The sequence below is a fragment of the Aspergillus uvarum genome, assembly GCF_003184745.1.
Source record: "Aspergillus uvarum CBS 121591 unplaced genomic scaffold BO82scaffold_39, whole genome shotgun sequence".
In the NCBI taxonomy this organism is placed as follows: domain Eukaryota; kingdom Fungi; phylum Ascomycota; class Eurotiomycetes; order Eurotiales; family Aspergillaceae; genus Aspergillus; species Aspergillus uvarum.
Window position 1 is genome coordinate 164,762 of NW_020291336.1, and position 27,660 is coordinate 192,421.

Consider the following 27,660-nt stretch of genomic DNA (forward strand, 5'->3'; position numbering starts at 1 on the left):
GCACGGGGCAAGGCAACAAAGCTGCAATTGGGTTCATTCTTGGCTTTCGGAACAAATGGACAGAGCACAGATAGAGGTAGGGGAAGAATACGGAGTACGTGTGTGTACTTAGAGTATCAATGAATGATGGATGGATGCATACTGGGGAATTCTCCTCCTCGTTGTGGTTGTAGTAGTGGTGGCTGGCGTGAGATCGGATCCGGCAGGCTTCCTTTTAGCCGCTCCAACCTTCAACCCACCCGGATTTCCCCCCCCAAACCCTTTCCCGTTCCGTCTCCTCTCACCGACGCCCGCCCTCCCGTCCGTCTCTTCCTCTTCTTCCTTCTTCTTCTCCGTCTCTCTCCTCCTTCTTTCCTTCCCCATCTTCTCAACTCTCTTGTATAACCAGATAGATTATTCTTCTGTCTTCTCCCCCCCCTCACAGTCAAGATGTTCGCTGCTCGTCAGTCCTTCAACCTTTTCCAGAAGCGTAGCTTCTCCGCTTCTTCCAGCCAGGTAAGCTCTAAAATATCATAGAGAAAAAAAACAAAAAAAAAAAAACAAACCTTGCTGGCTTGCAGCCTCGGCTCGATCATGACCACCGGAACTAATCATCTCAATTGCGAGCTGTAGCTTTCCAAGGTTGCCGTCCTCGGTGCCGCTGGTGGTATTGGCCAGCCTCTCTCCCTCCTCCTCAAGCTCAACCCCCGTGTCACTGAGCTTGCTCTCTACGATATCCGCGGTGGACCTGGTACGTCGCACAGCTCCCCGGCCAACACGCCATCAATTCCATCGCAACCATCGAACAGGAATCAGGCTGACCATTGTCCGTTGCAGGTGTCGCCGCTGATCTGAGCCACATCAACACCAACAGCACCGTCACTGGCTACGAGCCCACTGCCTCCGGCCTCCGTGATGCCCTCAAGGGCTCCGAGGTCGTCCTCATCCCTGCCGGTGTTCCCCGCAAGCCCGGCATGACCCGCGACGGTATGCGCTAAAGCCTCGAGCTCAACAAATCCAGTGCACAAAACTGATTGCATCATCGCAGACCTCTTCAACACCAACGCCTCCATCGTCCGCGACCTTGCCAAGGCTGCTGCCGAGGCTTCCCCCGAGGCTAACATCCTCGTTATCTCCAACCCCGTATGCATTGACCTTCCTTGATTTGCCAGCCCTGTAGATCGACCACAGGACTCGGGCTAATCGTCATCTCATCTACCAGGTCAACTCCACCGTCCCCATCGTTGCCGAGGTCTTCAAGTCCAAGGGTGTCTACAACCCCAAGCGTCTCTTCGGTGTCACCACCCTTGATGTTGTCCGTGCCTCCCGCTTCATCTCCCAGGTCAAGAAGACCGACCCCGCTGGCGAGGCCGTCCCCGTTGTCGGTGGTCACTCCGGTGTGACCATCGTCCCCCTCCTCTCCCAGTCCAACCACCCCGAGATCGAGGGTACCACCCGCGATGAGCTCGTCAACCGCATCCAGTTCGGTGGTGACGAGGTCGTCAAGGCCAAGGACGGTGCCGGTTCCGCCACCCTCTCCATGGCCATGGCCGGTGCTCGCTTCGCCGAGTCCCTCCTCCGTGCCTCCCAGGGCGAGAAGGGCATCGTTGAGCCCACTTTCGTCGACTCCCCTCTCTACAAGGACCAGGGTGTTGACTACTTCGCCTCCCTCGTCGAGCTCGGCCCCAACGGTGTTGAGAAGATCAACCCCGTCGGCCCCGTCAACGAGTACGAGCAGAAGCTCGTCGAGACCGCCCTCGGTGACCTCAAGAAGAACATCCAGAAGGGTAAGTCCTTTGTCCGGTCAACCTAGTCGTTTCACCCAGGTGCTAACTGAGTATTTTCTAGGCCGTGACTTCGTTAAGGCTAACCCTTAAATGATCTAATTTTCTCATCTGGAATGATATGAACCAAAAACCTCTTTTCTGCAGCCACGTTCCTCCTTGTATAACAGTCTAGTCATTCTTCTTTCTCCCCTGTCACGCTAAATATCCTGACCCGCCCTTGGCTTTTATTCTGGAGGAATGTTGCTGCAGCATCATGGAAGCATCGGAATCGGGTTTTCCTTTGTGTGTCCCGAGGCCTCGAGGGGGAACTGTGATGGGGGAAAATGGACTCTGACGTGTATTTCCCCGTTTCTCAATACAGACCAAAATCTATGTTAATGATACTACCCCTTATGACATTGCTGGTGATTTGGTCTGCTGTAAGACTGTGCACGTATGCTGTAGTGTAGACTCAAAGCCTTCTATACCAGCAAGAACTGTTGCCGAGTAGATTGCCACTGTCTGGTCCTAGCATTACCTCCCAATCTAAGATCCAGTTCAACGGGAGACGGAACATTGCATCCAGTCAAATCCAGGCAATAAATTAAGGCTTAGGACAGATCAAATGCATACATGCATGGACTCTCATAGGCAGAAAAGAGAAAATCAGAAGCAAAATCATCATTTTCATCATGGCTCATCAAAGAAAAAAAAAAAAAAGAAAAGAACTTCAACCCGACTCCGTCCCAAGAAAAACCAGGTGATGCGCGTGTGTTTCAGTCATGACTTCGTCGGAAGATGAATGATCTTCAAGCCCCCATCCATCCATCTTGAGATGCTTCCTCCCCATGCCACGAAAGCAAGACAAAAACAAACCTTGCACAACGTGCTCGAGGGGAGATATTTCTTTCCAAACGCCAATTTGCTCTTCTTCTTTATCATAGTCATCATTGCATTCGGCAGAAACAGGAGTGGAGATGTTGACACGGGTTGTTGAAGATATGGGTGCATGTTGAAACGGCCGTCAGAGCGGAATGAAGAGAGTGTGGATGAAGGTGTATCGTGTCTGTGTGCATATGTTCTTGTAGTCCGCTGTAACCCGGTTAGGTATACGTGCAGGCCTCAGGTATAGCTTCGCATGGCGTCGAGGTATCCCGTTCCTCCGCGGAGGTCCTGGTCGAATGTTTCGGCTACGGTCAGGACCCGCTTGATGTGCTCCATGGAGAGAGGCGTCTGCTCGTTGACTGCGAGGGCTTGCGCTGTGCGGACGGAGTTTTTTATCTGAAGGAAGAGGGAAAGTTAGTAGTCATATTATGGAGACTAACTCTAGCAGAGTTCTGGACTTACCTGACGTCCGTTCAGGTTGTGGCGGGCAAGGAGATCAAAGTCTTTATCGGTGAACGTGGCAGTCTGCACACCTTCCATGGCCTGGACTTTCTCCAGGAACATCTTCCAGACACTGCGTTTGGCCTTGGTGGTGAGGTCACCGTAGCGGAGCGCCACGTGGATGCGCGATTGGAACGCGTCGTCGAAGGTTTCCACGCGGTTGGTCGTCAGGAATAGGATTCCTTGGAAATACTCCAGGAGACGGAGGAAGATGCTGACCAGGGCATTGCGGTGGATGTCCTGGATGGTCCGCTTCTCCAGGAAGATATCGGCCTCATCGAGCAGGAGGACCGCGCCCCAAGAATGGGCAATATCCAAAATCTTGTTGAGCTCGGCTTCCAGCGTGCGCGAGTCGGTTCCCAACTCTCCTGCACTGACCATGTAGAGGGGACGCTTGAGCAGTTCGGCGATACCTTCTGCTGTGAGCGTCTTACCTGTCCCTGGAGGGCCGTGAAGTACTGCGACTAGCCCCTTGCCCTTGCCCTGGATCACATCATCGATGTTTTGGGCAGCTCGGAAGGTGTGAGACTCAACCAGCGCCTTCACAATGGACTTCTGGTTGTCGGGCAGCACCAGAGAGCTGAAAGCCTCCTCGTTCCATTCAATCTCGCTAATTCCGGAGATGCTAAACTCCAGCCACAGCTTCTCGCTAAAGGCAAATCCCAGGACTACTGGGCTCGCGATCAGCAGCTCCTCCTCGGTAAAATCCCGCTCGGAGGGGTCATCCACTTGGTCCATGTCCTCTTTCTGCACCTCGTTACCATTCTCGTCCAGTTCCACTTCAACCACGTGCGGCTTTCCCTCCTTGTCTCGAACCACCTTGTAGCGTGTTCTGGGCGTGTCAGAGTCCCGCGATGGTCCACAACCCTGATCCGAATCCGAATCCGACACACCACAGCAGCAACCATCGTCACTCCCGTCTCCGTCCGACCCATCAAGGTAATCCGGATCCTTGGGGCGAACGGTACTGATAGGATAGTTGGGGTTGATACGACGATGAATAGCCGGGTCGATCATGACCCTACCGTTGATGTTGACTTTAATAACCGAGCGCTTCTTCTTGTAGAAGCCCATGCCCTTGTGGAAGCGGTAGTTCATGCCACGCAATGCCACGAACTTTTTGCCCCGCTCGATCAGCTTGAGCTTAATTGCCTCCGCCTCGCGATGATATTTCAGGGGATAACAGCCAAGACTGGTGATTTTCCGAGAGCCCTTGAAGGATTCGACCTCCGCAGCCATCGTGCCCATCCCGAACGACTTCCCGTCATATTCCAGGTAACGCCCTTCGATGCTGTACCACTGACCTTTCATGAAGGACGATTCTTTAGTGGCGTACTCGATCTTGAAGGCACGAGGCTCATCCACATTGCCGTACGTCGATGAATAGGCGATCGTGTTAGGCTTGAAGATGGCCCACAACAGGTCGAAGGTGATCATGTTGGCGTCGAGCAGTGGGTACAGGGTCTTTTTGGTATCCGCATAGTCGGTATCCAGGTACTTGATGAGCACCTTGAGATGAGCGGCCTTGAGTTGGGCTGCTTTGCGAGCCTTCTTCTTTCTTTCCGTCTTGGCCAGCTGTCGCAATTCGCGCATGTACTGCCGTGTCTCCTCCAAGTACAAAAAGAGCATGTTGGGATCGACGACCGCCGTTTCCTGGACCAGACTGACGCCCTTGACTCCGTCCATCACCTTGGCTAGCGCATCGCGGATGTGCTTGCTCTTGAGGTCCACCACCGTCTCCGTATACTTGTTGTCCCAGTCGAACTTGCGACGTACTGTAAAGAGGTATTGGTCCCACTCGTTGGCTCCAGGATCATCGACCGTCTCGGTCAATTTGTAGTTATGGATTGTATTGTCCCATACTAGATGCGGGAACCGTCAGTAAACGTAGCGATTGATTCGATGCTAGAAAGCACATGTTCTGGATGGGGAAGAGTCGCAGCAGCACGTACATTGATCCACCCGCTTGAAAGCTATCTTCGACGCTGCCTTCTTCCGGCTTTTGGACTTCTGTGACGACCCCTTTGAACCATCCGCGTCGGTGGAGCTCCGCTTTCTGCGTCCTTTACTGCGGCGACCGTCAGTCAACTTCAGTCGCAAGGCCGCCAACTTCTGCTTTGCCAGGAGCAAAGCCAGTTCATCGGAGCCATCGTCCTCGTTGTCATCCTGCTGGTCCTCGGAGGAGTCCTCCTTGGAGCGAGACTTCCTGGAGGAACGTTTGTTCTTGAGCTTGGCGACCAGCTTCTTCAAGGTCTTCTCATCGAGATCGGAATCTGAATCCTCGCCATCCTGGGACGAGGAATCCGAGTCCGAGTCCGACTGTTGGCGCGAGCGGGTGGATTTCTTCCTGCGACCGCTGCTCTTCAAGGCCTTCTTGGCTCGGGCCTTGCCGCGCTTGCGACGATGCTTGCGATCCACCTCGGATTCGTCGGAGCTGGAGGAGCTCGAGGAGGAAGTGGAGGCATCTTTATCTGCGGCAGAGTCGTGGGTGGTGGATTCTGAGTCGCTGCTGTCGGAGTCGGGAGCGGAAGAGCTGTCATCGCTGGGGGTGACAATGGAGGAGGTCTTGGTGGAGCGATGGGGCTTCTTCTTCTTCGACTCGGAGGCAGCGGTGGGGGGATGTTTGGCACAGACCGTCGGCTTTTTGGCGGCGGGTTCGGGGGCGGGGACAGGCGGCTTGGCCTCTGCTTTACCCGCATTGGTCTCCGCAGGCGGGTCACATTCCAGCTTGTTATTCGTACTCGTCGTGGTAGGAGGAGTCGTGGTGGTACTACTGGGAGAAGTGGTATTGGGAGGGTCAGGAGGAGGAGGAAGATGATGGTGATGTTGAGTAGTGCTGGTTGGTGCACTTCCTGAATTATCAGCCATGATGAGGATGGCGATTAGTGGACTGTTATATTCGGATCTCTACTATTCGGGTGGGTCGGTAGAAGCAAATAGCTGCAACGAGGATAAGTGAGTGAGAGAAAGAAGGAGAAGAAGAGGAAGAGGAAACGAAGGTGGAAGACAGAAGAAGAGAAGGGAGCAAGGGAGAGAGCGAGCGAGAGAGAAAGAGGAAAGAAGGTAGGAAAAGAAAAACCAAAAAAAGAGCACGAAGCTGACCAGCGAACAAACAAAAGGGCCTGTGGGATGGGCGGTTGATGCCTAAGAACGCGCCTTGCGTGCGAAGTTGCGTTGCGGAGGGTTGGTTGGCACAATTCCCCGTTCTGGCGGTGTGAAGGTGAGGCGAAGATGCAAGTTAAGTTAAGGAAGGACCTGAAAAAGAAAAGAAAGGGAGTTCTATCACCATGAACAAAGATGAAGACGCGGAGAGAAATAGGAAGAAGAAAAAGCAAAAGACACAAGATGATCAGCAGGCGCAGTTGAGAACCAGGATCATGGGGAATGGGGAAGAGAGGTACTATAAGTGAGTGAGTGCCCTTCAGTCACGGAGGACAGACTGACAGGCAGGCAGTGAGCTGGGAACTCAACAGCTGCACCATTTCCAGCCGCAGCCTAGTTAGGAACTGACTGAGTGAGAACTGCCAAAATGACGGCTGGCTTGACTCAGAGGGCGTGAATCACACTGAGGCTGCTCCTGCACTGCACCGCGCCAGCCTGCAGTCCGTGCAGCGCTTGGAGCTGCAGCCAGGACGAGGCCCCGATGATCTCCAGGAATGAGCTAAGTCATGGATGGGAGCGGAGCTGAGCGGAGCTGAGCTGGGCTGGGCTGGGCTGAAGCTGTCTGTGCTCGCTGCCTAGTTATAGTGGAGGAATTGTGACGAAAGCTAGTCAGCAGAACGTTGCTGCATAAGGTGAGCGGGGAGCCCTAATTGAGTGCAGGACTTCGACGTAGTAACTCGCGGCATCTCGACCACAGCTTTATCTCGTGCTAATCTAGGAAGCTGCGTACTTCCAGCACGAGTCAGGCACATCCTATGATATAGCATGATATAGTATCGACTCCTGTAGCTTCTCCGAGAGCTATTCAGCGTTGACGTTGCCAGTGGCATCAGCAGCTACAGCGCAGATAGACTATCCACAACACGTATAGGCACATGGGTTGGAAGAAGGTTGGAACCTCCAGTTTATATGTTCCTCGACCCTCTCGAGTTCAGCATCTCCTACCCAGTACATAGTACTTCGATCCGTTGTACTACGACTATGTGGCTATCATCGACACAAAAACCATCAAACCGCAGCGGCGAGTTTTGGTCTGATTCTATCGAGTTGATGTATGAATCTTGGGCTTGAACCTACGCTCTAATACACAAGTAAGAGAGACATTCTATCTTTACTATAACAAGCGATGCTCATGAGTCAACTACCTCAGAGCCAGCACTAAGTTCCATAATCCTACAGCCCCAACCCAAACCTCAGCATACAAGCAATATGAACACTCTATCTTCACTCTAGCAACAGACCCTCTCAAGTCAAGTCCCTTACCCAGCACACGTAACCCTCAAATCCATCCCTCAAAACCCACGTAACCGACCATGCCACACAAATCAGATATCTCCTCCAGCGACGAGTGTTGGTTGATACCGAAATAGAGAGAACCAAGTGAGGAAAGAGATGATATCGTGATGAGCCAAGTGAATGAGAGAGAAACCCACAACCACCCGCCCAGCCTAATTTCCACCAACCCACCTCGAGTGAATTCCCAGTCAAACGTGATAGAAAGCCCTTTTCTTCTGGCCCTCGGGAGTTTAAACTCTTGATCCATCCCACACATTCCCACACATCCCATTCCCACCACAAAACCCTCACCTCCCACACATCTTCCATCCCATCTCCAAAGAACACCACCTCAGCGAGTCCACAAACCCACCAAGCACCATGATGAAGACCGAGTCACCTCCCCGGAACCAGGAGGGTTCGTCCCCCTCGTCCGGGTTCACGCCCATCAACCGGCGGAGCGTGGAGAAAGAGAAGGCAAGTGTTGGCGTAAGTTTGTTCTCTGCAGCTTCTCATCACATCACCACCATGGCCATGACAATGATGTGATCACGACCATGAACATGATCTCACCCACCATCATCATGAAGTTCTAACACCTCGTTATAATGACCATCCGGCACGAATATCGCCCCAACTCAAGAAAGAACCTCACTAACAGGAAAAAAACCCCCCACAGACCTCACGCAAACGCAACGGTCAATCCCACTCGACATCCCCCAGCCCCGCGCCCAAAAAGCCCAAAACCGAGTGCTCGTCAGCTTCCTCATCCTCCCAAGCCACCACCACCGACTCCGGCGATGAATACAAAGCGGATGAAGAAGACGCCGAGGACGAGGACGAGGACGAGGATGCAAACCTCACAAGCACCAGCACCAGCACCAGCGACGAGGCCACCCCGGAGTCCAAGTCCAAGCCCAAGTCCAAGTCCAACGCTAAGTCCAATGGTAACCCCAAGCCTAAGCCCAAATCCACGCCCAAGAAGCAACAGCAGCAGAAGAAGAAGAAGCCTTCTAGTAGCCCCAAAAAACCACCCCCCAAAACCCCCACAAAAGCAACACCAGGGGAAGGGACAGGAACAGGAACAGGAACAGGGGAAGTCACCCCCAGCAAGACCCCGAAGACCAAACTGCCCCCGATCCCGACCACCCTGGCCGCGGCCACCGCCTCGGACCGGCTGATCCTCGTCATGCGCGACGACCAGAACAGCACCTGGGCCGAGATCAACGCCGCGTGGAAGAAGGTCACCCACCTGCCCGTGGGCCAGTCGACGCTGCGCATGCGCTACAACGCCATGAAGGCGAATTTCTCGGCGCTGAGTGCGGAGGATGTACGTTCCCCTTTTGCCCCAAACCCCGTTAATCAGGTTGGACCGACAGCAAGCTACACGTCAATCGGGATCTATGCTAACGCAGGCCTACGCTACAGGAAGAACTGTTCCGGCGGACGAAGGAGACCGTCGAGGCGAAGTTCGCGCAGGAGAAGTGGCGGCTGATTGCGGAGCAGATGGAGGCGACCGGTCAGAAGAAGTTTCCGGCGGCGGCGTTGGTGAAGAAGTGGAAGGAGTTGGAGAGGCAGGGTAAGGGGTCGGTTGGTGCTGCTGGTGCTGGTGCTGCTGCGACTTCTGTTGCTGCTGCGGCGATGCCGGTAGGTAAAGATGGAACCTCGTCTTCGGGGGACGCTGGGGAGGATGAGGATGAGGACGACGACGGTGAGGATAATGGCGCTGAGAATGGTGAAGCTGAAGCTGACGAGGTGGACGTGGTGTAAGTGAGTGAAGTGGGAATCCCCTACTATCGACTTTTCTCCTTTAACTTCCAAGTTCGGATGGTAGACTTCTCTCATCTTCTCGTCTCATCACCTGAAATTGCTTGAAGCTGCTCGCACTTGACTTTCAAGTCAACAGGAGGGGTTTCTCATGTCTTTCTTCAACTTTTCTGCTTTGCGCGTGGTTGATGGAGCACCAGGTGAGGTGATATCTCTGAAAACCTCATGAAAAACGATTTCAAGCTTTGACTACTTTCCTTTAGCCTGTGTGGTTGTTTTCCTTGACTAGCACAAGCATACGAAAAACGTGCTCATTTGCCTACGGGTCTCTCTATTCTCTTCTTCCTCCAATCACATAAAATCCATCACTCATTCAATACACTAGAGCTCCAAACGAAGAAGTAGAAAGACCTTGCCCACCTATCCCAAAACACAAACACCCGCCATGCCAAATCCCATCGACAAATCAGAAAAGAAGCAGAGCAGCTAAGAAGGTATCGTTTGTACCGGACAAATGCTCAATCAGACAAACCCCAACTAAACAAAACCCGACCAGGCACAACCCAGCCAACAAACTCAGAAACTCATCATCTCCAGACGCCCATCATGCAGTCGCCCGTCCAGATCTCCATGACCCAGACTATGACCGCCCAGATCTTTCATGTACTCATCACTTTCGGCGCGGGCCACGATCGCCGGCCGGATCTTGGTGCCCACGAAACCACGCCGGTCGCGGCCGGTGCGGCCCCGGCCCAGCCAGTTGTGCTTCAGATCCTTGCCGAGCGTCTCGACCCGCTCCTGGGCCGTGTCGCCGGTCTGCACGCTGGCCAGGACGCTGACGCACTGCAGCATGCGGCCGACGGTCTCGGTGATGATATGCGAGGTGTCGGCGGCCGCGTTGGCCCGGTGGATGATGCTCGGGCGCTGCGGCGGCGAGGAGAGAGACTGGAAGATCATCTGGTCGGGATTGGAGGAGGTGTTGGAGGCGGCGCGGCTGCGACTGCTGCTGCTGTTGCTATTGTTGTTATTGTTGTTATTGTTGTTATTGTTGTTATTGTTGTTGTTGTTGTTGCTGTGGCCGAGCAACGAGTCCGAGGAGTAGCTCCCGGACTGGGCGTTGAGGAGGGTCGAGGATTGGGAGCTGTAGCTGCCAAAGCCTGCGCCGGCACCGCCGCCGTCCAGCGAGGCAGCGGTGGGGGGCCGTCCGCCACTGGCGGAACTGCTCTTGGTGGTGACGCTGAGCGCCGCCGTGCCTAGCTTGATGCTGTCCAGACTCAGGCGTGAAAATGTCGACTTCAGACTCTCGTAGCGGCGCAGGATGATTCGGTCGCGGAAGGCGACAAGGACGAGATTGCGCACATCCAGCTCACAGCCAGGGTACTCGGCATTGCGTGCGGAACCCCAGAATTCACTGGCTTCACGCCGGGTCATCACGGACCCGCAGCCCTTGATTTCCAAGTCGAGAGGCAAGAACACGGCTTGAATGAAAGGCAAGATGGTGCCGAACACGAGCATCCACACCTGCACGAGGTGGGGAACCAGCTTCTCATCCGGCACCCCGTTCAAGGTATGGTTCAACGAAGCAAATCCGGTCTCCAGCAGTTCCCTCAGGTCATCGACCACCGCCGCCGGAGTGCGCTTCTGCACACAACGCTGGATATGGACGAGAACCAGCTTGTTGAGATCCTCAATCGCGATGCGCACGTCCTCCCCGTCGAAGATCACCATCAGTTTCGCCTTCAGGAAGTCCCAAGCGTCCTCCGGCGTCATGTTGTTCAGCCCGAACCCTTGGAGAGTTTCCCGCAACGCAGCCTCGGCGATCAGCCCGGAGGAGCTGCCCAAAGACGATGGCCCGGGAAAGACAGCCGGCGACCCTCCGGGTCCCTGTGAACTAGCTGCCCACTCCATCTGCTCCGATTCCGCCTGCGCCTGTGCCTGCGCCTGTGCCTGCGCCTGAGCTTGCGCTTTCTCCTCTTTCTTCTTCTCACGAAGCCCATGCAGCAGATCCAGCCCACTCACCGACTTGCCGAAGGTCGTGCTGGTGGCTCCCGGCGACGCGGGGGTAAACGAGTATAAGGACTGCGGTGCGTTGGGGTCTGACGGCTTCGAATTACTCGACGCGGACGACAGCGGGAGGTTGTAATGATCGTCGCGATCCTTCAGCTTCAGCTTCTGGCGCGACAGGAAATGGTGTTTGTGTTTCTCCTTGTCCTTGTCCTTCTCTTTCTCGCTCCCCGTCGGCCGATCTGCCGGCACGACGGTGCTCGCGGACGCATTCGACAGGTTGTACATGGACGAATTGTTCGACGGGAAAGTCTCCGCCAAGCTGGTGGTCGAAGCGCTGACGATGCGGGACAAGCCCCCACTGGGGAACCCCATCTTGCTCGGCGAGGGCAGTCCCCTTTCCTTGCCGGTCCCGTCCTTGTCCCGACTGATGCCGATGTGCTTGGGCTTGGAGAAGAGCTTCATCTTCGACTTCTCGCCCTTGTGTTTGTGTTCGCGCTCCTGGGGGATCTCGAGCCCAAGCCCGGGCGGCTGGAGCCCTGGATTTCGGGGGAATACCACGTTGGCCGCTGTCGTGGCAGCATGGGTGTGTCCGGCCGCGGTGCTGGTGCTGCCATTGGCGTGGAATGGCTGCCCGGCTGATACGCCAGTCGTGCTGGCTGCTGTCGAACCGGGGGGGGCGAAGGTCGGGGGGGGGGGAGGCGGGGGGGGGGGCGAGATGCTGCCGCCGCGTCGGGAACGGGAGCCGTCTTCGGAGACCCCTCGTACGGTCGCGGGTCGTTTCACGGGATGTTGGGGGTGGTTAGATTGTTGGTGTTGTTTTTGGGGATGTTGTTGATGTTGGTGCGGCTGTTGCTGCTGTTGCTGCTGTTGTTGTTGTTGCTGTTGCTGCTGCTGCTGTTGTTGAAGCATGGCCGTCTGGGCCGCGATACGAGAAGCTGACAAAGAGGCCTCGGTCGAAGAAGCGGTAGGGAGCGATGGTTCAAAGAAACCCTGGGAGTGGTGACGAGAGCGTCGCTGCAGCTCAGCCGGGACGACCCGTCCCGAAGGCTTTCGACTCAGGATCTCATTATGCGGCATGAAGGAGACGGGGGATCGCGCAGATGAGGTGGTGGTGGTGTTCAAAATGGTAGTCGAAGCGGAGGTGAGATTGGCGGTGTTGAGCGAGGAGATACGCGGTGGCCGCGGCGACGCAGAGGCAGAGGCAGTGCCAGTAGTAGGCGCAGGCGCAGGCGGCAGCGGGAAATTGGATTGCTGCGGCGAGATGGCGGTCACATTGGAGGTCATCGACGAGGCATCACTTCCAGAGGAGCCAGGACGGTTGTAAAAGGTATAGGAGTAGGAATCGTCAAAGGAACGTCGAGGAAGAGGGGGGATGGGAGGGGGCGGACTCTGCGAAGCAGGAGGTGGAGGAATCGGAGACCGCGTGCCTCGCTCTGGAGAAACCGGCGAGCGCAACATTGTGAGTGTACAGTAACAAGTGGTACTACCTTCTTGACTCCATGATCTGATAATTAGAGTAGAAGAAAGAAGAAAGAAGGAAGGAAGGTATGGAGTTAGTTGTTAATTCATCAATTGCAGAATTGGATTAGTCGAGAACTTCTCTCTGTCTCGTCTTGCCCTGGAGAGAAGATCAGCAACCATTGATTGAATTGATCGAATTGAATCGATTAACTAATCTTTACCGGGTGTCGATCCCCTCCTGAAACCACACCCTCCCTTCCTTCCAGGCTTAGGTTCCCCCCCCCCCCCCCCACCTTTCCGCTTTTACTCACTCTGATTCTCTCTCCATCTTTTTCTCCAACACCCTCTCCTTCTCTCCTAAACGAATACTACATCACTACATCACCAACCCCACCACGAATCCTTCTCGCAACAATCGAACACAATCGCAATCCCCAACATGTCATCCCCCACCAAGCTCGAGGCCATCTACACAGCCCCCCATCAACAATCCCACACCTTTACGCAACCCATCGCCGCCCCTCTCCCTGCCTCAAATGATCCCGCTCAAGTCCAAACCAAAATCACCTACCTCGCCGAACTCCGCAAAACCGTCCCGGCCCTCCAAAACGCGATCAACATCTTCCTAACCGAGAAGATGGAAGAGGACAAAAAGGCCGCCGACGCCCAGGGACGCCAATTCTCCGAGAAGGAAGCCAAGGAGGAAGCGAATTACGGCGAGGAGGTCGTGGACGAGGAGGATGCTTGAGGACGTCCCAAAATGGAGACCTGTCACAATCCCACAGATGAACATTTCTGTGTGAGCGCGGCTGAAGAAGGGGCTCATCTACACTACGCCATTGACACATCAGGGGCGTACGCTTACGACACATGATGATGAGATTGACACTTTTCAGGGAGGCTATGATATGATATGATGTGAAGACGGCAGAATATGAAAGATGCAAAATATGAAAAGAGATCGCTAGTCCCTCCCCCCCCGGGTATCATCGTGCAGGAAGCGTCCGTCCCACTCCAAAATGGCAAATATGTGAACAACAAGATCAGGAAGGGAAATACTGAAGGCAAGAAAAGGCGGATGCAGATGAAAAGACGGAACGCAAATATACGATACCTCAAGAAAAAGACCATAACTTCTATTTACAACGATAGCGACAACATCAGGAAAGAGACCGCTTGCGGTTGGCGCAACCAAGATGGACAACTGTATTACTGCGGGGGAAAGTCAGCAATCGATCTCTTCACGAAGCACATGAGGGCAAAGCAAATGACGTACTCTGGATACACGTTGATCACACTCCCCCCGATGCGCTTGTGGCAGATCCCGCACACCCTCTCTTCGGTGATGGTGACATGTCTGGATCGCGACAGCTTGGGGTCCGTGCCCTCCCCCACCAGCAGCTGGGCTTGGGTCTTGATGTTCTCGGCTTTCTGCAGGCTCGCCACGATCCGGCTCTCGTTGAGGATCGAGTTGGCGGCGCGCATGCGACCCTTGAAGTAGAAGTCCAGCTCCTTCACCGGGAGGGTTTCGGGGATCAGGTCCAGCGCGGACCCGGGGGGCAGGCGGGACCCGTGTTTGGCCAGCACTTCGAGCGCTGGTCCGTATCGTGGCTCGTACCCGTGGGGCGGGGTTAGATAGAGCGCTAGGAGAGTCAAATAGATCGACGGCTTGTCTTCTTCGTAAGCCAGCAAAGCCACACAAGGCCCGCCTTCTTCGGTAGATGCCATATCGTCCTGTTTATGGAGATGGTTGCAGTATCTGTGGGAAAAGTCAGCTGTGTGAATGATTTACTCTATTTCAGTGATCACCTACTCCTCAGCCTTGGCATAGTCCTCCAGCTTGAACACGTAGATCTCCAGCGCCTGCTTGTGTTGTCCCATCTTGCTGAACACGATTGCTCGCGCTTCGAACAATTCAGGATCTAGAGAAAGGCAAGTCAGCGGATGAAGGTGGCGAGAAACGAAAAAGACAGACATACCGTCGCGATCCAGGCGGTTCAGAATCTTAGCTGGAGAGTACTGCGTACTCGACCTGAGCATAGTGAGGAACTTGGTTCGCCACGCGACGTGCTCGTCTTCACTGGCGAAGTCCCACTCCTTGTTTCGGGACGACTTCAAACGGTCCAGGTAGAGATTGAGCAGCTGCTGATGTAGATCCGGCGACATGTCGTTCAGCTCGCCGATGACATGTTCCAGGTAACGCACGGCCAGATTCACATCGATGCCCCGCAGAAAGTCCAGCACGCGATGCCGGGGTAGGGTCTCTGCGTTCTCCGTGTCCGCCAGGAAGATTTCCATGCCCAGCTCGGGATCTTCGCGCAGCGGCCATTCGGCGAACTCGAGGATGAGGTCGATCCGGTCCGGCGGGAGGTTCTGCAGGTAGACGACAGTCCTCTTGGGACCGTGCAGCTGCGGCGCGGTCTCCTCTTCCTCCTCCGCCTGGCCGAACCGTTGAAGAAGCTCCAGCGCCTGTCGGTGCAGTTTCTTGCCGTACAGGAAATCGATCAAATCATTGTGCCGACCGGTCTCCTCGAGCCTCTCCATGACCACATCAGGGTCGCAGAAGTTCGCGATCCGGAAGAGAGACCCCGCCAGCGCAGGGATCGCATACATATACGCCCGGAAGAGAGTCGTGTCGACGAGTTTGGCCTTCTCGCGGATTTTCTCCCCGAACTCAGGATCCTGGGTATCCTTGGTGCTTGTCTCGAGCAACTTCATCACGGAATCAGTCAATTCATCCGGGGCCGCGTCCACCGGCATATCGAACGCCTTCAGGGATCCATCGGGGTTGAGGAAGCGCTGGAACCGCCGACGGACATCGGCCAGGTACCTCTGCAGCTCCCGAACCGCCAGCTTGAGATCATTTCCTTCGAGGGCCTTGTCGGTCTTGGCGTCTTCGGTCATCCTCGTCCGGATACTGGCCGCATCGTCGAATGTCTCCGTCTTGGACCGCAGCAGCGACATGACCGAAGGGGCGTGCGAGAGCGTCTTGGCCGTGGCCGCAACAGCCGCATCCGCCGTGTGATTGCCATCTACCTGCTTCTGGTTGTCGGGAGTCTTGGACGGGCTCTCGGTGGCGCTGTCTTCGGATTCCTCTGGCTCCTCAGGGACCGACGATAGATCTCCCGCCACGATCTTGGGATAGAGTCTGATCACCGTCTCCGGTGGCGCAGAAATCTCGGTGAATATATCCATCGAGTCCGCGTATTTCCGGAGTCGAAACAGCCCTTCGGCTTTCTCGAGCTTGATCGCACGGAGTCGGCCCTGCTTATCCCTCAAGAGAGCATCCTCCAACATACTTGTCAGACTCACGGCCTCGTCCAGGTAGCCCTTCTCCACCAGCGAGTCAATCTGAGTATCATAGCTCAGCGCTTCCATGCGCCAGATCGTGCGCTCGCTCGCCACCAGGAACCCCTTGCCTGCATGGGCCAAGCTGATCGTCGGCTGGGGAATATGTAGGATGTTGGCGGATGGCAGTGGAACCGACTGGAGTAGCGACAGCGTCTCCGGGTTGCGCACCTCCAGCACGCCCTTAGACGCGTCATGCAGGGCCAGCAGAAACGGATACGAGTACCCGATATCAGCCGGCGCATGGCTCCAGGGGATCTGCCGCCTCCCCAGCGAAGCGCCATTGATGTCGATGAACTGGGTATTGATATCCTTCGCCAACAGCACCTGGCCCTCCGACAGCCTCGCCGCCAGAGGCTTCGGGGCCGACCCGCCAATGCCAATATAGCTCATACTGGCGACCCCGACCCCCGTCAGCCGGCCGGTTTCCTGCCCACCCAGCCCGCCGATACTCCCGGGGCCGACCAAGTCCGTCACGTTGGCCTTTTCGATATCGACCATCACAAAGCTCGACCCCAGCCCGGCGACCAACTTCGTCCCGGACACCCACGTCAGCGTCTTGATGCCACTGACCAGCGTCATCTCCGCCACCTCGCCCTCCACCTCCATATCTCGCCACACCCACAGCAAGACCTTGCGCTTGACCGCCACCGCCAGCCGGGACACGATCGACGGCACGCCGGTCTCGGGATCATTGACGATATTCGAGGTCACCGCAAACGTCGACGCCCCTTTCGTGCGCGTCAACTGCTCCTGCAGCGCATACGTCTGCAGATCATGGATGGACACATACCCGCCCGACAACGAGACCAGCAACTTGGCCTCCTTGATCAGGGCCAACTGCTCCACCTTGTACCGCGAGAACTTCTCGACCTCGCGCAGAAGATCCGTCTGTTTCAATTTGACCGGCACATGTGGTGCTGTGGCTGTTGCTGTAGCCGCATTCGCATGATCCGCAGCATTCGTAGCCCCTGGGTTCGCATTCTCCGCTCCACCACCCTCAGCATTACGAGCGGGTACCGCCGCCGCCGTCGTCTTCGTACCAACACCCCCATTAACATTATTCCCCAGCGCCGCATCATCATTACCCCCAGACTCCTTCTCCACCTCGTTCACCCGGTAGATCCGGAGACTCCCATTATTCAATCCCACGAGCACGCGGTCCCCGTACGCGAGAACGGATTCGATGCGCGATCGATCGCGCGGTTTGAACTCGACGAGCGGCCGAGCGATGAAGGCGGATAACATGGTGTGTCCCCCTAGGTCCTTCCGGACCCCCTTTATGGAAAAAGCCCGAGGGGTTGTCGGGTTCGGGGTTGGTGGTGAGTTCGGGCGCTAGAAAGAACAGAAACAAAAGCAAAAGCTCAAAGGAGCTGTGGGTGGATCGCTTTGGGGGTTTGCGGTGTGGACGTCGAGTCGGGGTGGTTGACGGTGGTTCTCGGGATCAGTCCGCAGAGCAGGAAAGTGTTGCGCGGGATGGGCTCGAGTTTGCGTAGCAAGAGTCTATACTGATTTGTCTATCTTTCGTTCGAGCGGGGGAGGAGGTAGAGGCATGTCCGGTGCTCTCTGTGGAGGTTGAGGGCTGGAAGAGGGAGGGGAGTGGAATCAACGGGCCGAGGTGATCACAGCCATGATATGTTGAGGTGCTTGTTAGTCGAAGGGTTGCTGGGTGTGGCAGAAGACCAGATAGAAAGTCGCTTCTGCTGCTGGAGACAATTATCAATGAGCCGTGGTATTATAGAGAATGGTATGGTGTATGGACTGTATTGTGTAGGTAGAAACAGAGAGAGGTTCGTTCGGTTCTATAAGTGAAGCTGCCCGGCCGCAATCCGGACCTGCCAAGCCCACTACGGCGAGCTACAGCTGCCATTGGATGAAAGCACGACCGACAGCCATCAATCATATCATTTGACGCAAGTCTTGTACACTGCACATATCACGTTGCAACTGGAGCTATGCATATCCAGACACTGTTAACCCCTAGACACATGCCGTATATTTGACAGAAGGTCCTTCATAAACAATACGATCAGACGACTCGCCGGGAATGGCTGTCAAAACTTATCGGTTCCGTCATCGATGGCCTGTGAGGCTTTGGTTGTCTCCCGCTCACCGCTCGCCATCATCTCCTCCGGCCGGGCTTGAGCTTGTCCGCCATTGGCGCATGCTGTCTAGAAACCGGGCCACCACCGAGTAGTAGACCCACCCGACAAGAAGAGAAAGGGCCAAAAAGAAACAGCAAAAGAATGTTGGGACGAGCCGGGCTTGAACCGGCCACCTTCAGATTAATGGCCGAAGTTGGTACTTCAGTCTGACGCGCTCCCAGATGCGCCATCGTCCCATTATTGGTTGCAAGACGCTCTTCTGGCTTTATTATCCTACAATCCTAAAGACTTGGACTAAATATTCTCTAACACTACCAGTCGAATCCCAGATGCGCCACTGCCTCAATTGGTGGAAATGTTGTCCTTTGGGTGCATATACGATCGATGTCTTCTTGCGAGCCAGTTGCGAAACAGTAACGAGGAGAAGTCAGGCTTACGAGCAAGAGATACGTGCAAGAGCTAGGAAAAGATTTGACTTTATTACTTCTCTGCGTTTAGGCACTCACAACCAAGCTACCTAATAGCGCCATAGCCTTGGGGTATCGCCACCCACAGAGGAACGTTGTCGGCAATAAAAGTCCACAAAGGGTTGCAACCAATTTGAAGAAGAGGTGCAGACCCAACCCTGCCTCAATTGACTAGTAACCAGCGCCCCAAATCTTTCTGAACACGGATCGAAGAGTGACATGAGAGGAAGAAAAGAGCATTATGTAACTGTAAAATAATAATGTTTTGGTAAAGACCGGCAGAAATCGACCAACCCAGGTATGCCCAACCAGTATGCATGTTTTCAATAAGCGCCCGATATGTGCAGATGAAAGAGTAAAAGTCTCGTCTCGTTATTCTATTTTGTGCCTGGTAAATGCTTACGCCTTGGTTTCCGTGGAGTATTCCTGGTGCTTCGCCGAAGTGCCCTTAGCACGCCAGGTCGACACGGCGGGGATATCAGCCTTGAACCGTTGTTCCTCCGTACCATATGCACGCGGGGTAAGTTTGATAAGTGTATGGAGGGGGACTTCCATCCAGGGACTCTGCTCCTGGGGTGTGTTGAGGAAGTAGGCGTAAATACAGCGCAACACAGCCTGGTGGGTCACAATGATCACGTTCTCACTGCGCTCCAGCTCCATGATAATCGGCTCCAAGCGAATGACAACATCGCGATACGATTCGCCACCCCGGTAGCGGTAGTTGTACTTGTCTTCGTCGCGGGCGGCAAAATCCTCAGGATACTTCTCGGCAATTTGCTCGTAGGTCAATCCGTCACAGACTCCCGAGTCGAGCTCATCCAGAGCCTTCCACTCCAGTTTCTCGAAACCAGTTTCCGCAGCTAAGTGACGCGCCGTCTGGATGGTGCGTTTTAACGTGGAGGTCCAGATCACAATCTTCGTGTTGGGCGGTACACCGGACTTCTTCAGTAAACCAGGTAGCGCTTTGGCATAAGCCTCTCCACGTTCAGAGATGTTGGAGTCACCTCCAATCTTGCCAGTTAGGTTGTACTCTGACTCTCCGTGCTAGAGGGCGATTAGTAAACGTGTGTAGATGCATGATTACTCAAACTTACGCGAGATAACCAGATCGAGCGAGGCTTGATGTGGAGGTTCTGGATGTAGTAGACCAGTCGACTGGACAAATAGTCCTTGATCTGGTTGATGATGACGGTGGAGCCAACGTTGATGAGTTTTACGTAGGTGTAGCTCTTCTCGCCGTCATCAATGGTCTCGTAGACTTTCTCGTAGTTGCGGATGCGCTCGCGGAAATCCCGGGCAGCGACTTCCGGGTCCTGCCCCTTGTAGTCCGGCGAGGTCGTCTTGACCTCGAGAATGTTGTTCATAATCAAGTCCTCTTCGTCGCATATCGACTCGACGTACAACGTCTCGATGTTAGCTTCTCCGCAGCGCTCGTTGATCCAGCGGCGGCGCTCTTTCGTCGAATTCGTCGCATCGAGGATCGCGACCACTCCCTTGCCAGCATCAAACCACTGGATCATATCTGTGATTGCAGCGTCGGCCGCGGCACGGCGCATCTTCTCGCCCTCCTCGTTGTGGGGGTCAAAGAACGTGGCGCTTGGCTGCGGTGTGCCCTGTCGGCGATAGGTGCCGACGTTGAACACGCGTGCAGGAATACCAACCCAGGCGAGATATCTCATAGCTGGTCATAAAATCAGTTAGTTTCCACACCGCCCATGCCATGGGAACTTGAAAACTCAACGCACCTTTGCCAGCGATAAGACTCTTGCCTCTGGCTGGGAGGCCAACCATGACCACACAGATTTTCGACTCATCGGACTATCAATGGGCAAATAAGCATCCGAGGCAAGACAAAGAAAATCGCAAACGAGGCCATGTATGAGAATGGTGTGGCAGAAAATGGCAATGTGGTGGGTGGCGAGCTGCGCCAACCCGCTGGAACTCAGCATTATGTCCCAGCGGGGACTTGAAGGGGATAAGTCCGTAATGAGACAAAAGGCAAAGGCAGCATGACACTGGCCTTGTGTCACATACCACAACCCAGACACATTGCGGTGTTGTTTGCAAGCTCCAAAAAAATAGCAGAATAAGATATATTAAAAGGTTGCGCCAATCAAGGCACGTGCAATGGAAACACCCGACAAACAAAAAGCATGGCAACTTACGCTGGCGAAGTAGTGTGTCTTGCCGTGGCCATTGTCTCGACGAATTAAACCCGACGACATGATTCCAATTGACTATCGAATCTGAAGTATTGTGCAAGCAAACGGAGAGAGGAACAGAATCCAGAACCTCGGCCACCAGGGTGTCCGATCGCGGACAAAAAGGAGCAGGAGGACTAAGGGTGTAAGAGAAAAGAAACCGCTCGTGTGTGAGTGTGTGTAACTCTGTAGTACTCCGTGTATAGAACCCTTTTTTTTTCTTGGCTTGACTGTAGATGTGCTGTTGGAGGTTGTCGCTAACCACTAAGAAGCAGACAGGTCCGGCTGTCTCACGAGGGGGATCTTTGGCAGGGAATAGGATGGTAGTGATGAGTACGGAGTAGCAGCAGGAGTAGTAAATTGATCAACAGATGACTCTGGTTGGATGGGCATTGAAACCCAACGGGGGGGGCGGTCGATGCGGTGAAGGGAGTTGAAAGAAGACAGGCAGTCAGTCGCAAAGTGTGAGGAAGAGCACAGACGTCATGCCGCGGGGCAGTTGCCGGCGACGCTGGGTTGGTTATTAGTGATTGTCTAGGCAATGATGATTCAATAGTAGGTCAGTAGCTGTAAGAATAGGAGGTAGACCCTGTTCTGGGTTTCCTCCACGCAAAATGAGTAACTTTGTGGTGCAGCGGTGCGCTTGAAGCAGCTGAACCCTCTAGATCGTATAGGAAGAAAAAAAATATATATAATTAACAGAAATAAAAGTAATCACGACCGGCGCACTTGACTTTTGACCAGACTAGGTTACGATAAGTGATTTCCGTCTCCCTCCCCGGCCGGTCCCCTTTTCCCCGGTCGGATTGTCGGATTGTCCAGTCGGCCCGCACGTGACCGCCCATTACGTTTTCGTCTCGGGTAAAATCGTAACCGTCTGTCGCAAAATGGACTTCGGGCTCCGGAGACTAGATTGGAGAATTACCCGACTAGGACAAAAGTGACTCACGGTCGCCTGACTTGCGCGGTTTTTCTTCGCAAATTTCGCGGCGTTGAGGCGAAGATGTTGCAGCCGGAGGTCTGGCCATCATGTCTCATGCCTCATGCCTTTTTCTGCCGATCGGGTTTCCGTCCCTTGCATTGCCTGCTGGTGGGACTGGGGATGACAGCGCCAATTGTCTTGTCTGTCTGTCCATCGGTCCCCTGCCTATCGTCCCATTCCTACAGTATCAATCCCCACGCGTCCGACAACAGAGGATTACAAATCTCGTCGTACATGTTGGTCCATACCGTCATTTAGGCTTCGGGAAGAACGAAGATCATGAATTTATCCGCTAGTCAAATCACTACTAGCTAAAGAGCAAATACAAGCAGACGAGAACCTGGTCGGTAATATTCCTTCAATTAAGCTAATCTCAGCCCTAAAATAACTCCGTTTTAGTCGACTCTATCGTCATTAGATCTGGGAAACCTTCCCGTTTTTAGAATTTCGGTGCCTTTTCTGTGCCTCGGATCTGCACCAGGATTGGGGAGCCTCAAAAGACGGAAGCCAATCCCCCAACAAAGATGCTCCCAAGGGAGCGATGACGTCGGGGGGGTAAAGCGCGGCTTTCTTCCAGCGACGGGGGCTGTGGTTTTCTTCTTTTCAATCGGCTGCTCCCTAGCCATGGGTTGAGAATCAGACGCAGTAGAACGAGGCAGAGAATGGAGGTCATGAATCTCTTGCGGGAGAGTGTCGGGGTGAGAACAACCCACCCCCTCCCTTTTTATGTTTCGTCGTAACAAACGTCAAGCATGTACTTTTGGCTTTGAGAGGGTATGCAGGAACTTTTTTTTCGTGTCGTGAGAAGGGTTGACCGGATCAGCCGTATAGCTTTCCCAGCTATACGCCGACCGCAACCTCAGCAACAGCATTGGCGTCGTCAAGGGCTGCTACATCGTCCCGGCTAGACGGCCACTTGGGACGTCTCTCCTGGGTGTTGGTCTCTCCGCGAGCTCTCTGGACCCGCAGCATGGAGCCCCAGGGACCCTCCTGGCGGTGCAGAGCGCCCATGGCGTTCTCGGCCTCCTCGACGCTGTCGAAATCGACAAAGAGGTAGTAGTGGTCACCGGGCTCGAACCGCTTAGCGGGGTGAGGTGCGAACTGCTTGCTGACGTTCTCACTATCAAGCGAAGGTTAGCTTTGTATGGCATCAAATGCTGTAGGGCTAATCTTACACATTGTATCCCTTGAAGAAGTTGCGGATGTTGATGTTGAGAGCGTCCTGATCGGTCAACTTGGGAAGACCGCCAACGTAGAGACGGCGGCTGGCATCGTTGTTGACGGCTCTGGCGGGGGAAGAGGGAGTTTCATCATTGCCACGGCGCCACCGGTCAGCGCTGAAAGGCGAGCTTCTCACCTCACGGGGGGAGCCATCCACGCGTGGTTGCTGTTGCTGTTGCTGTTGCTGCTGCTGCTGCTGCTGCTGCTGCTGGGACCGCTCACTGGCGGACTTCACAACACCCGGCTTGATCTTGACTGGACGGCCAAGCATGTCCCGGCCATCCAACTCAACCATGGCCCTCTCGGCCAGCTCCTTCGTCTCGAGGTCAACAAAGCAGTATGAGGGGTTGCGGCCCGTGAAGGGGTCAATGGCGATATCGATCCGCTCGCTAGGAAGCACTCAGTTTGGGGGATCATCAACAGACAAAAGTCGTTTCGCATACATTTGGAACTCGGCAGCGGTAAAGAGTGCTTGCACATCCTCCGACTTGGCCGTGTAGGGCATGTTACCCACGTAAAGACGGCGGCCCTCAGAGATAGCCTGCGGCACGTGTGCGCTGGGTCTGCTGAAAGCAAGTCTCGAGGTGCTGGTCTTGGGGCCCGGGGAGCCGGCGCTCTGCGCACTCGGGCTCTCTTCGCCCTTCAAGCGCCAGTTGGGGGAGTGGAAAGCACGGCCGGTGGTTCTGACTCCATTCTGATAGAAGTTCTTCTGGGGGGCTAGGCACTGGTTAGTGACGAGTGCGTCAAGAAGTTGTGCTGATCGCAGCCCCTCGAGGAGCCCGAATGCAATTGGCCTACACACTTTGTTGCTGGGGGACGGGGCTTTCAGGAGCGTCGGCCATTGTGACAGAAATTTTCGGAGACTCGAACAAAGTCAGGATCGGTAGTGACAGGGTATGAGAGTCGGTAGCCTATGCGACGAACGACAAATCAGCATGGTAAGGTCGCAGGGCTGCCGTAAATACACGGATTTCCTAAATTGACAAGAGATGAACAGAGCAGAGTGGAAGAAAATCATACCTTTGTTTCCGGCGAATACTCCACGCAGATAAAATGAATGTCGGACAGAAAGACGAAACACTCGATATCCCCGATCTTCTCAGACAATCAAAATCTCCGAGGAACAAAAGGCAAGCGACGGAAAAACAACACAGAAACGCTCTGCTGCTGAAGCCTGCGTCAAAAAATTAATCTGGGGCGAGGCCAAACCGGAAGCAAACACCGCAAACACCGCAAAACCACCGCGGCCCGAGAGGTTCCACCGCCGGCTGTGATTGGCTGGTTAGCGAACCAAACGCGTATATAAAGAAACGGCGGGCCTCAAATTTTCATTCCAGTTTTCTGTTTCTTTCACATCTGTTGTCCACCTTGCGTTGCTCAACAAGATATGACTTCATTTGCAGCTGGCTTCGAATGCTTGTTTCGAAGATCCAGCTTGCTCTACGACTTGCGAACAGCTCAGCTATGAGAATAATGTGTTGCTCTGGCTCAGCAAACATCGCATTGAATTCGTCCATCCCAGATATCCCTAGCATCGTTTACCCTTGCATATGTCACCACTCCTACGTGTTCACTTCAATGATGAAGCAAGATTCACACAGACCTGTTCCGAGTTATTATACATGCGGATCAACAATCGTACCAACTGCTGTCTGACAAAGTGAACACTACACCTACCCTTGCCCGTTTCTTGTCTCCGTTCCTTGATATTAGAAGAAATGAAAATCGCTCACTTGTTGCACTTGAGATCAATTTACTCTCGGCCCTCAGTAGAGACTGAAGATATCAAGTAGGATTAGCTAGAGGGCTCCCTGTACTGTACACAAGACCCTGCTACTCCTGCCACTACCCATCAAAGATGCGGGAATCGAATTGCACGGCAGCTGGTGTCAAGCATGATCGTACCCCGTATCGGTCACAGCGTCGTCATCCTCTCTCTCGTACAAGATCTGAGGACGAACGTTCTGACGGAGGATGTATCTCCTGATGAAGTAGGGGATCTGACGTAGGCCATACTTGGCGTGGAAACGTGTGGGAACCCCAAACACTTGATCCAATTCTTCGAGCGTCTTTCCTTTGGTTTCGGGCATGAACAGAAGTATCAGAAACCATCCGACTATACACCAACCGCCGTACCAGCTGAATGCTCCTTGCGGCGTGAATGCATGTCGAAGGGAGGGCCAAGTGATGGCGAGCGTGAAGTTGAACAACCACGTTGTTGAGGTAGCTAAAGCCATGCCGTAGGACCGCACGTAGAGTGGATAGGCTTCGGCCGAGTATGTGAATGGCACTGGTCCCTCGCCAAACGAATATACAACACCGAAGAGGTAAGTGCCTAAGGCGACACACCCCATGCGGGCAGAAGTGTCTTCGGGGATCCAGAAGCTGAAGCCGGTGAAGAACATCGACAGAGACATCATGGGAAAGGTGGTTAGGAGAAGATTGCGACGGCCATACGTGTCGATTTTCCAAACGGCGGGTAGGGCAAAGAGAAAATTGATCATTCCCCACCCGAAGGACGCTGCTAGTGCCCTGAGCTGATTCTCGACTGTCAGCATGTTCTCCGGCCCTGTGGACTGCAGGAAAATCTCAGATGAGTAGTATGCGATAACGTTCACGCCTAAAGGTTCATCAGTCTTCTGATTTCCAGCTCAGATTGGTCGCACAAACCGCAGAACTATGAGACATTAGCAGCTGAATATTTCATAGTAACTATTTTGTTTGAACACACCTGTTGCATGAACATCACCAGTTCTGACGCAATCATTGCACGTCGGTTACGAGGAACACGGATGAGCTCCAGGATCTTGTTCTGGCCAAGCTTTATGCTGGCCTCGGCTTTCAGCAATGTATGCATATAGTACAAGTCACGCGCTGCTTGGACCTTGTTGTAACGCAAGCTGCACATCGACTCATACGCTTTATCGTACCGATTCCGCGACAAGTACCAACGAGGGGATTCTGGACAAGTGAAGACAAAGCAGCAAACCACTAGAGCCGGGAACATGGCTGAAGCCATCATTATACGCCAATTGAGGCCGACGATCCCTGAAGAATCAGAGACCTTGAAGAACGCAAGGTCTGCGGCGTAGCCGAACATGATTCCGAATGCTGTCCACATCTGCCATTGCATTACCAAAGCACCACGGATATTAGGAGGTGCCGTCTCCGCGGCGTAGATCGGCACCGTTGCCGACTTGGGGCCTATCCCGAAGCCCAACGCAAAGCGAGCGATGAACATATGCCACCATGTGTTGACAAATCCTTGCCAGAGGCAAGTAAGCGCAGAGAAGCAGCAGGTGATGAAGATGGTCCCTCGACGGCCAAACCATGCATTGAATGGCACCGTCAGCCAGCAGCCGATGATGGCACAACACAGATATGGCGCTGAGTTGACCAGTCCAAGCAGCCAATTGGAGCGGGAGTCGGTGCCGTCGATGCCGAATTGATGCTTGTAGAAGATCTGGGCGCCATTGACCACCGTCTCATCTGCAGGAGTCAAGGAGTTTCCGTCAACTTTCACCGGGAACCCTTGGACGATCAATGGAAATAGAACTTACCCATTCCTTGTACCGCAGCAGAGAGTGAACACAGAACAATGACCAGGTACATTGTCCATGGCTGATGCCAACGGTGGGCGAATTCTTTCTTCAAGACTTCCAGCTCCTGGGGCGTCAGACCAGGAACCTCGGCGTACTTTTCGGGCCTTTGCGCTAGTATGGCGCCCATGGCAAAAGCACGAATGTCTTCTTCATCCCCCAGATGATGCTCGATGGCGAAAGTTATTCCTCGCCTGCGCAACTCTTCATGAGTTTGACCAGCAAGAGGATTGGCCAGCTTTGCATTGATGTTACGCCGAGCACGCTCCGCAACGGTGCCGAGCGAGCGTTGGAGAGTAGTGTTGCCATCAGTCTCCTGACGGTTGAGAGCAGATGTCCCAACGACAGGAGACTCTTCTTTACCGAAATAACCCTTCATCTGCGCGTGTTGATGTCTCGTCTGCGCTGGTGGTGGTGCTTGGACGACGAGTTAATGCAGGAATGCGAGACGACTAGGAAGAGATTGATGTTAGTAGAACTGTCAACACATCAAGTCTTATGGTTGAGAGTGAATGACGATCGATCCTTGGTAAGTGCACTCCTACCGAACCAGACTGTCCATCCCACACCATGTGTCCGACAACAAAGAGAAGTAGCCGTGATAAAGAAGTTGAAGTCGAGACGTATGGATGAAAGATCATCTGGCTGAGAGACGAACCGGTTTTGGCAAAAGGAGGTCTGCACATACAAAGAATCCTCTCTTCCCCCCTGGGCCATTACCAAAGATTCGGATGGAATGAGGAGTGAAGTAAGTGAGCAGGCGAAGAGAGACTCGACTCACTCTGTCTGGTTGACCAGCAGAAGAACCGCACGACTGATCTTACCAGTCGACATTCCGGGGGGGCTGCGACAGCCCTTCGAACGAGGCTGAGACCGGGCGTTGAGCGCAGCTGATCGTGTCGCTCTTCTGCTTCCTCACGGACTACTTCCAAGT

At 54.2% G+C, this 27,660-nt stretch overlaps 6 protein-coding genes and 1 non-coding gene across 7 annotated transcripts; 2 read left to right on the forward strand and 5 right to left on the reverse strand.

Moving 5' to 3' along the window:
* Positions 1-410: 410 nt before the first annotated feature.
* On the forward strand, positions 411-1,937 carry BO82DRAFT_355736 (malate dehydrogenase). The gene is made up of 5 exons (XM_025635533.1): positions 411-495; positions 613-730; positions 817-966; positions 1,028-1,122; positions 1,202-1,937. The coding sequence occupies exons 1-5, from the start codon at positions 430-432 to the stop codon at positions 1,790-1,792; spliced, it is 1,020 nt and encodes a 339-aa protein (XP_025490362.1). The 5' UTR covers positions 411-429; the 3' UTR covers positions 1,793-1,937.
* Positions 1,938-2,867: 930 nt separating this feature from the next.
* On the reverse strand, positions 2,868-6,149 carry BO82DRAFT_384599 (ATP-binding protein; the record flags this gene model as incomplete). The annotated part of the gene is made up of 5 exons (XM_025638118.1): positions 5,852-6,149; positions 5,766-5,818; positions 5,084-5,723; positions 3,093-4,993; positions 2,868-3,026 (listed from the first exon to the last, which is right to left on the reverse strand). The coding sequence occupies exons 1-5, from the start codon at positions 5,997-5,999 to the stop codon at positions 2,868-2,870; spliced, it is 2,901 nt and encodes a 966-aa protein (XP_025490363.1). The 5' UTR covers positions 6,000-6,149.
* Positions 6,150-7,949: 1,800 nt separating this feature from the next.
* BO82DRAFT_403620 (uncharacterized protein) lies at positions 7,950-9,338 on the forward strand (the record flags this gene model as incomplete). Its single annotated transcript, XM_025639398.1, has 3 exons — positions 7,950-8,057; positions 8,248-8,898; positions 8,997-9,338. 3 exons carry the CDS (start codon positions 7,950-7,952, stop codon positions 9,336-9,338), a joined length of 1,101 nt encoding a protein of 366 aa, XP_025490364.1.
* A 573-nt stretch (positions 9,339-9,911) lies between these two features.
* On the reverse strand, positions 9,912-20,948 carry BO82DRAFT_375834 (HbrB-domain-containing protein; the record flags this gene model as incomplete). Its single annotated transcript, XM_025637501.1, has 19 exons — positions 9,912-12,846; positions 14,080-14,562; positions 14,617-14,725; positions 14,783-15,905; positions 15,936-15,951; positions 16,027-16,067; positions 16,116-16,154; positions 16,209-16,247; positions 16,287-16,416; positions 16,450-16,634; positions 16,725-16,754; positions 16,785-16,835; positions 16,866-16,919; positions 16,962-17,486; positions 18,534-18,537; positions 19,127-19,767; positions 19,818-20,404; positions 20,469-20,541; positions 20,889-20,948. The coding sequence occupies 19 exons, from the start codon at positions 20,946-20,948 to the stop codon at positions 9,912-9,914; spliced, it is 7,125 nt and encodes a 2,374-aa protein (XP_025490365.1).
* Positions 18,402-18,492, reverse strand: BO82DRAFT_t216. Its single transcript has one exon. It is a non-coding gene; the product is annotated as a tRNA-Phe (tRNA).
* A 1,691-nt stretch (positions 20,949-22,639) lies between the features above and the next one.
* BO82DRAFT_114197 (RNA-binding protein) lies at positions 22,640-24,309 on the reverse strand. Its single transcript, XM_025629825.1, has 5 exons — positions 24,148-24,309; positions 23,930-24,038; positions 23,571-23,844; positions 23,082-23,516; positions 22,640-23,026 (listed from the first exon to the last, which is right to left on the reverse strand). Exons 2-5 carry the CDS (start codon positions 23,967-23,969, stop codon positions 22,747-22,749), a joined length of 1,029 nt encoding a protein of 342 aa, XP_025490366.1. The 5' UTR covers positions 23,970-24,038; positions 24,148-24,309; the 3' UTR covers positions 22,640-22,746.
* Positions 24,310-25,016: 707 nt separating this feature from the next.
* On the reverse strand, positions 25,017-27,105 carry BO82DRAFT_287193 (MFS sugar transporter; the record flags this gene model as incomplete). Its single annotated transcript, XM_025631571.1, has 3 exons — positions 25,017-25,766; positions 25,859-26,616; positions 26,688-27,105. 3 exons carry the CDS (start codon positions 27,103-27,105, stop codon positions 25,017-25,019), a joined length of 1,926 nt encoding a protein of 641 aa, XP_025490367.1.
* Positions 27,106-27,660: the final 555 nt, after the last annotated feature.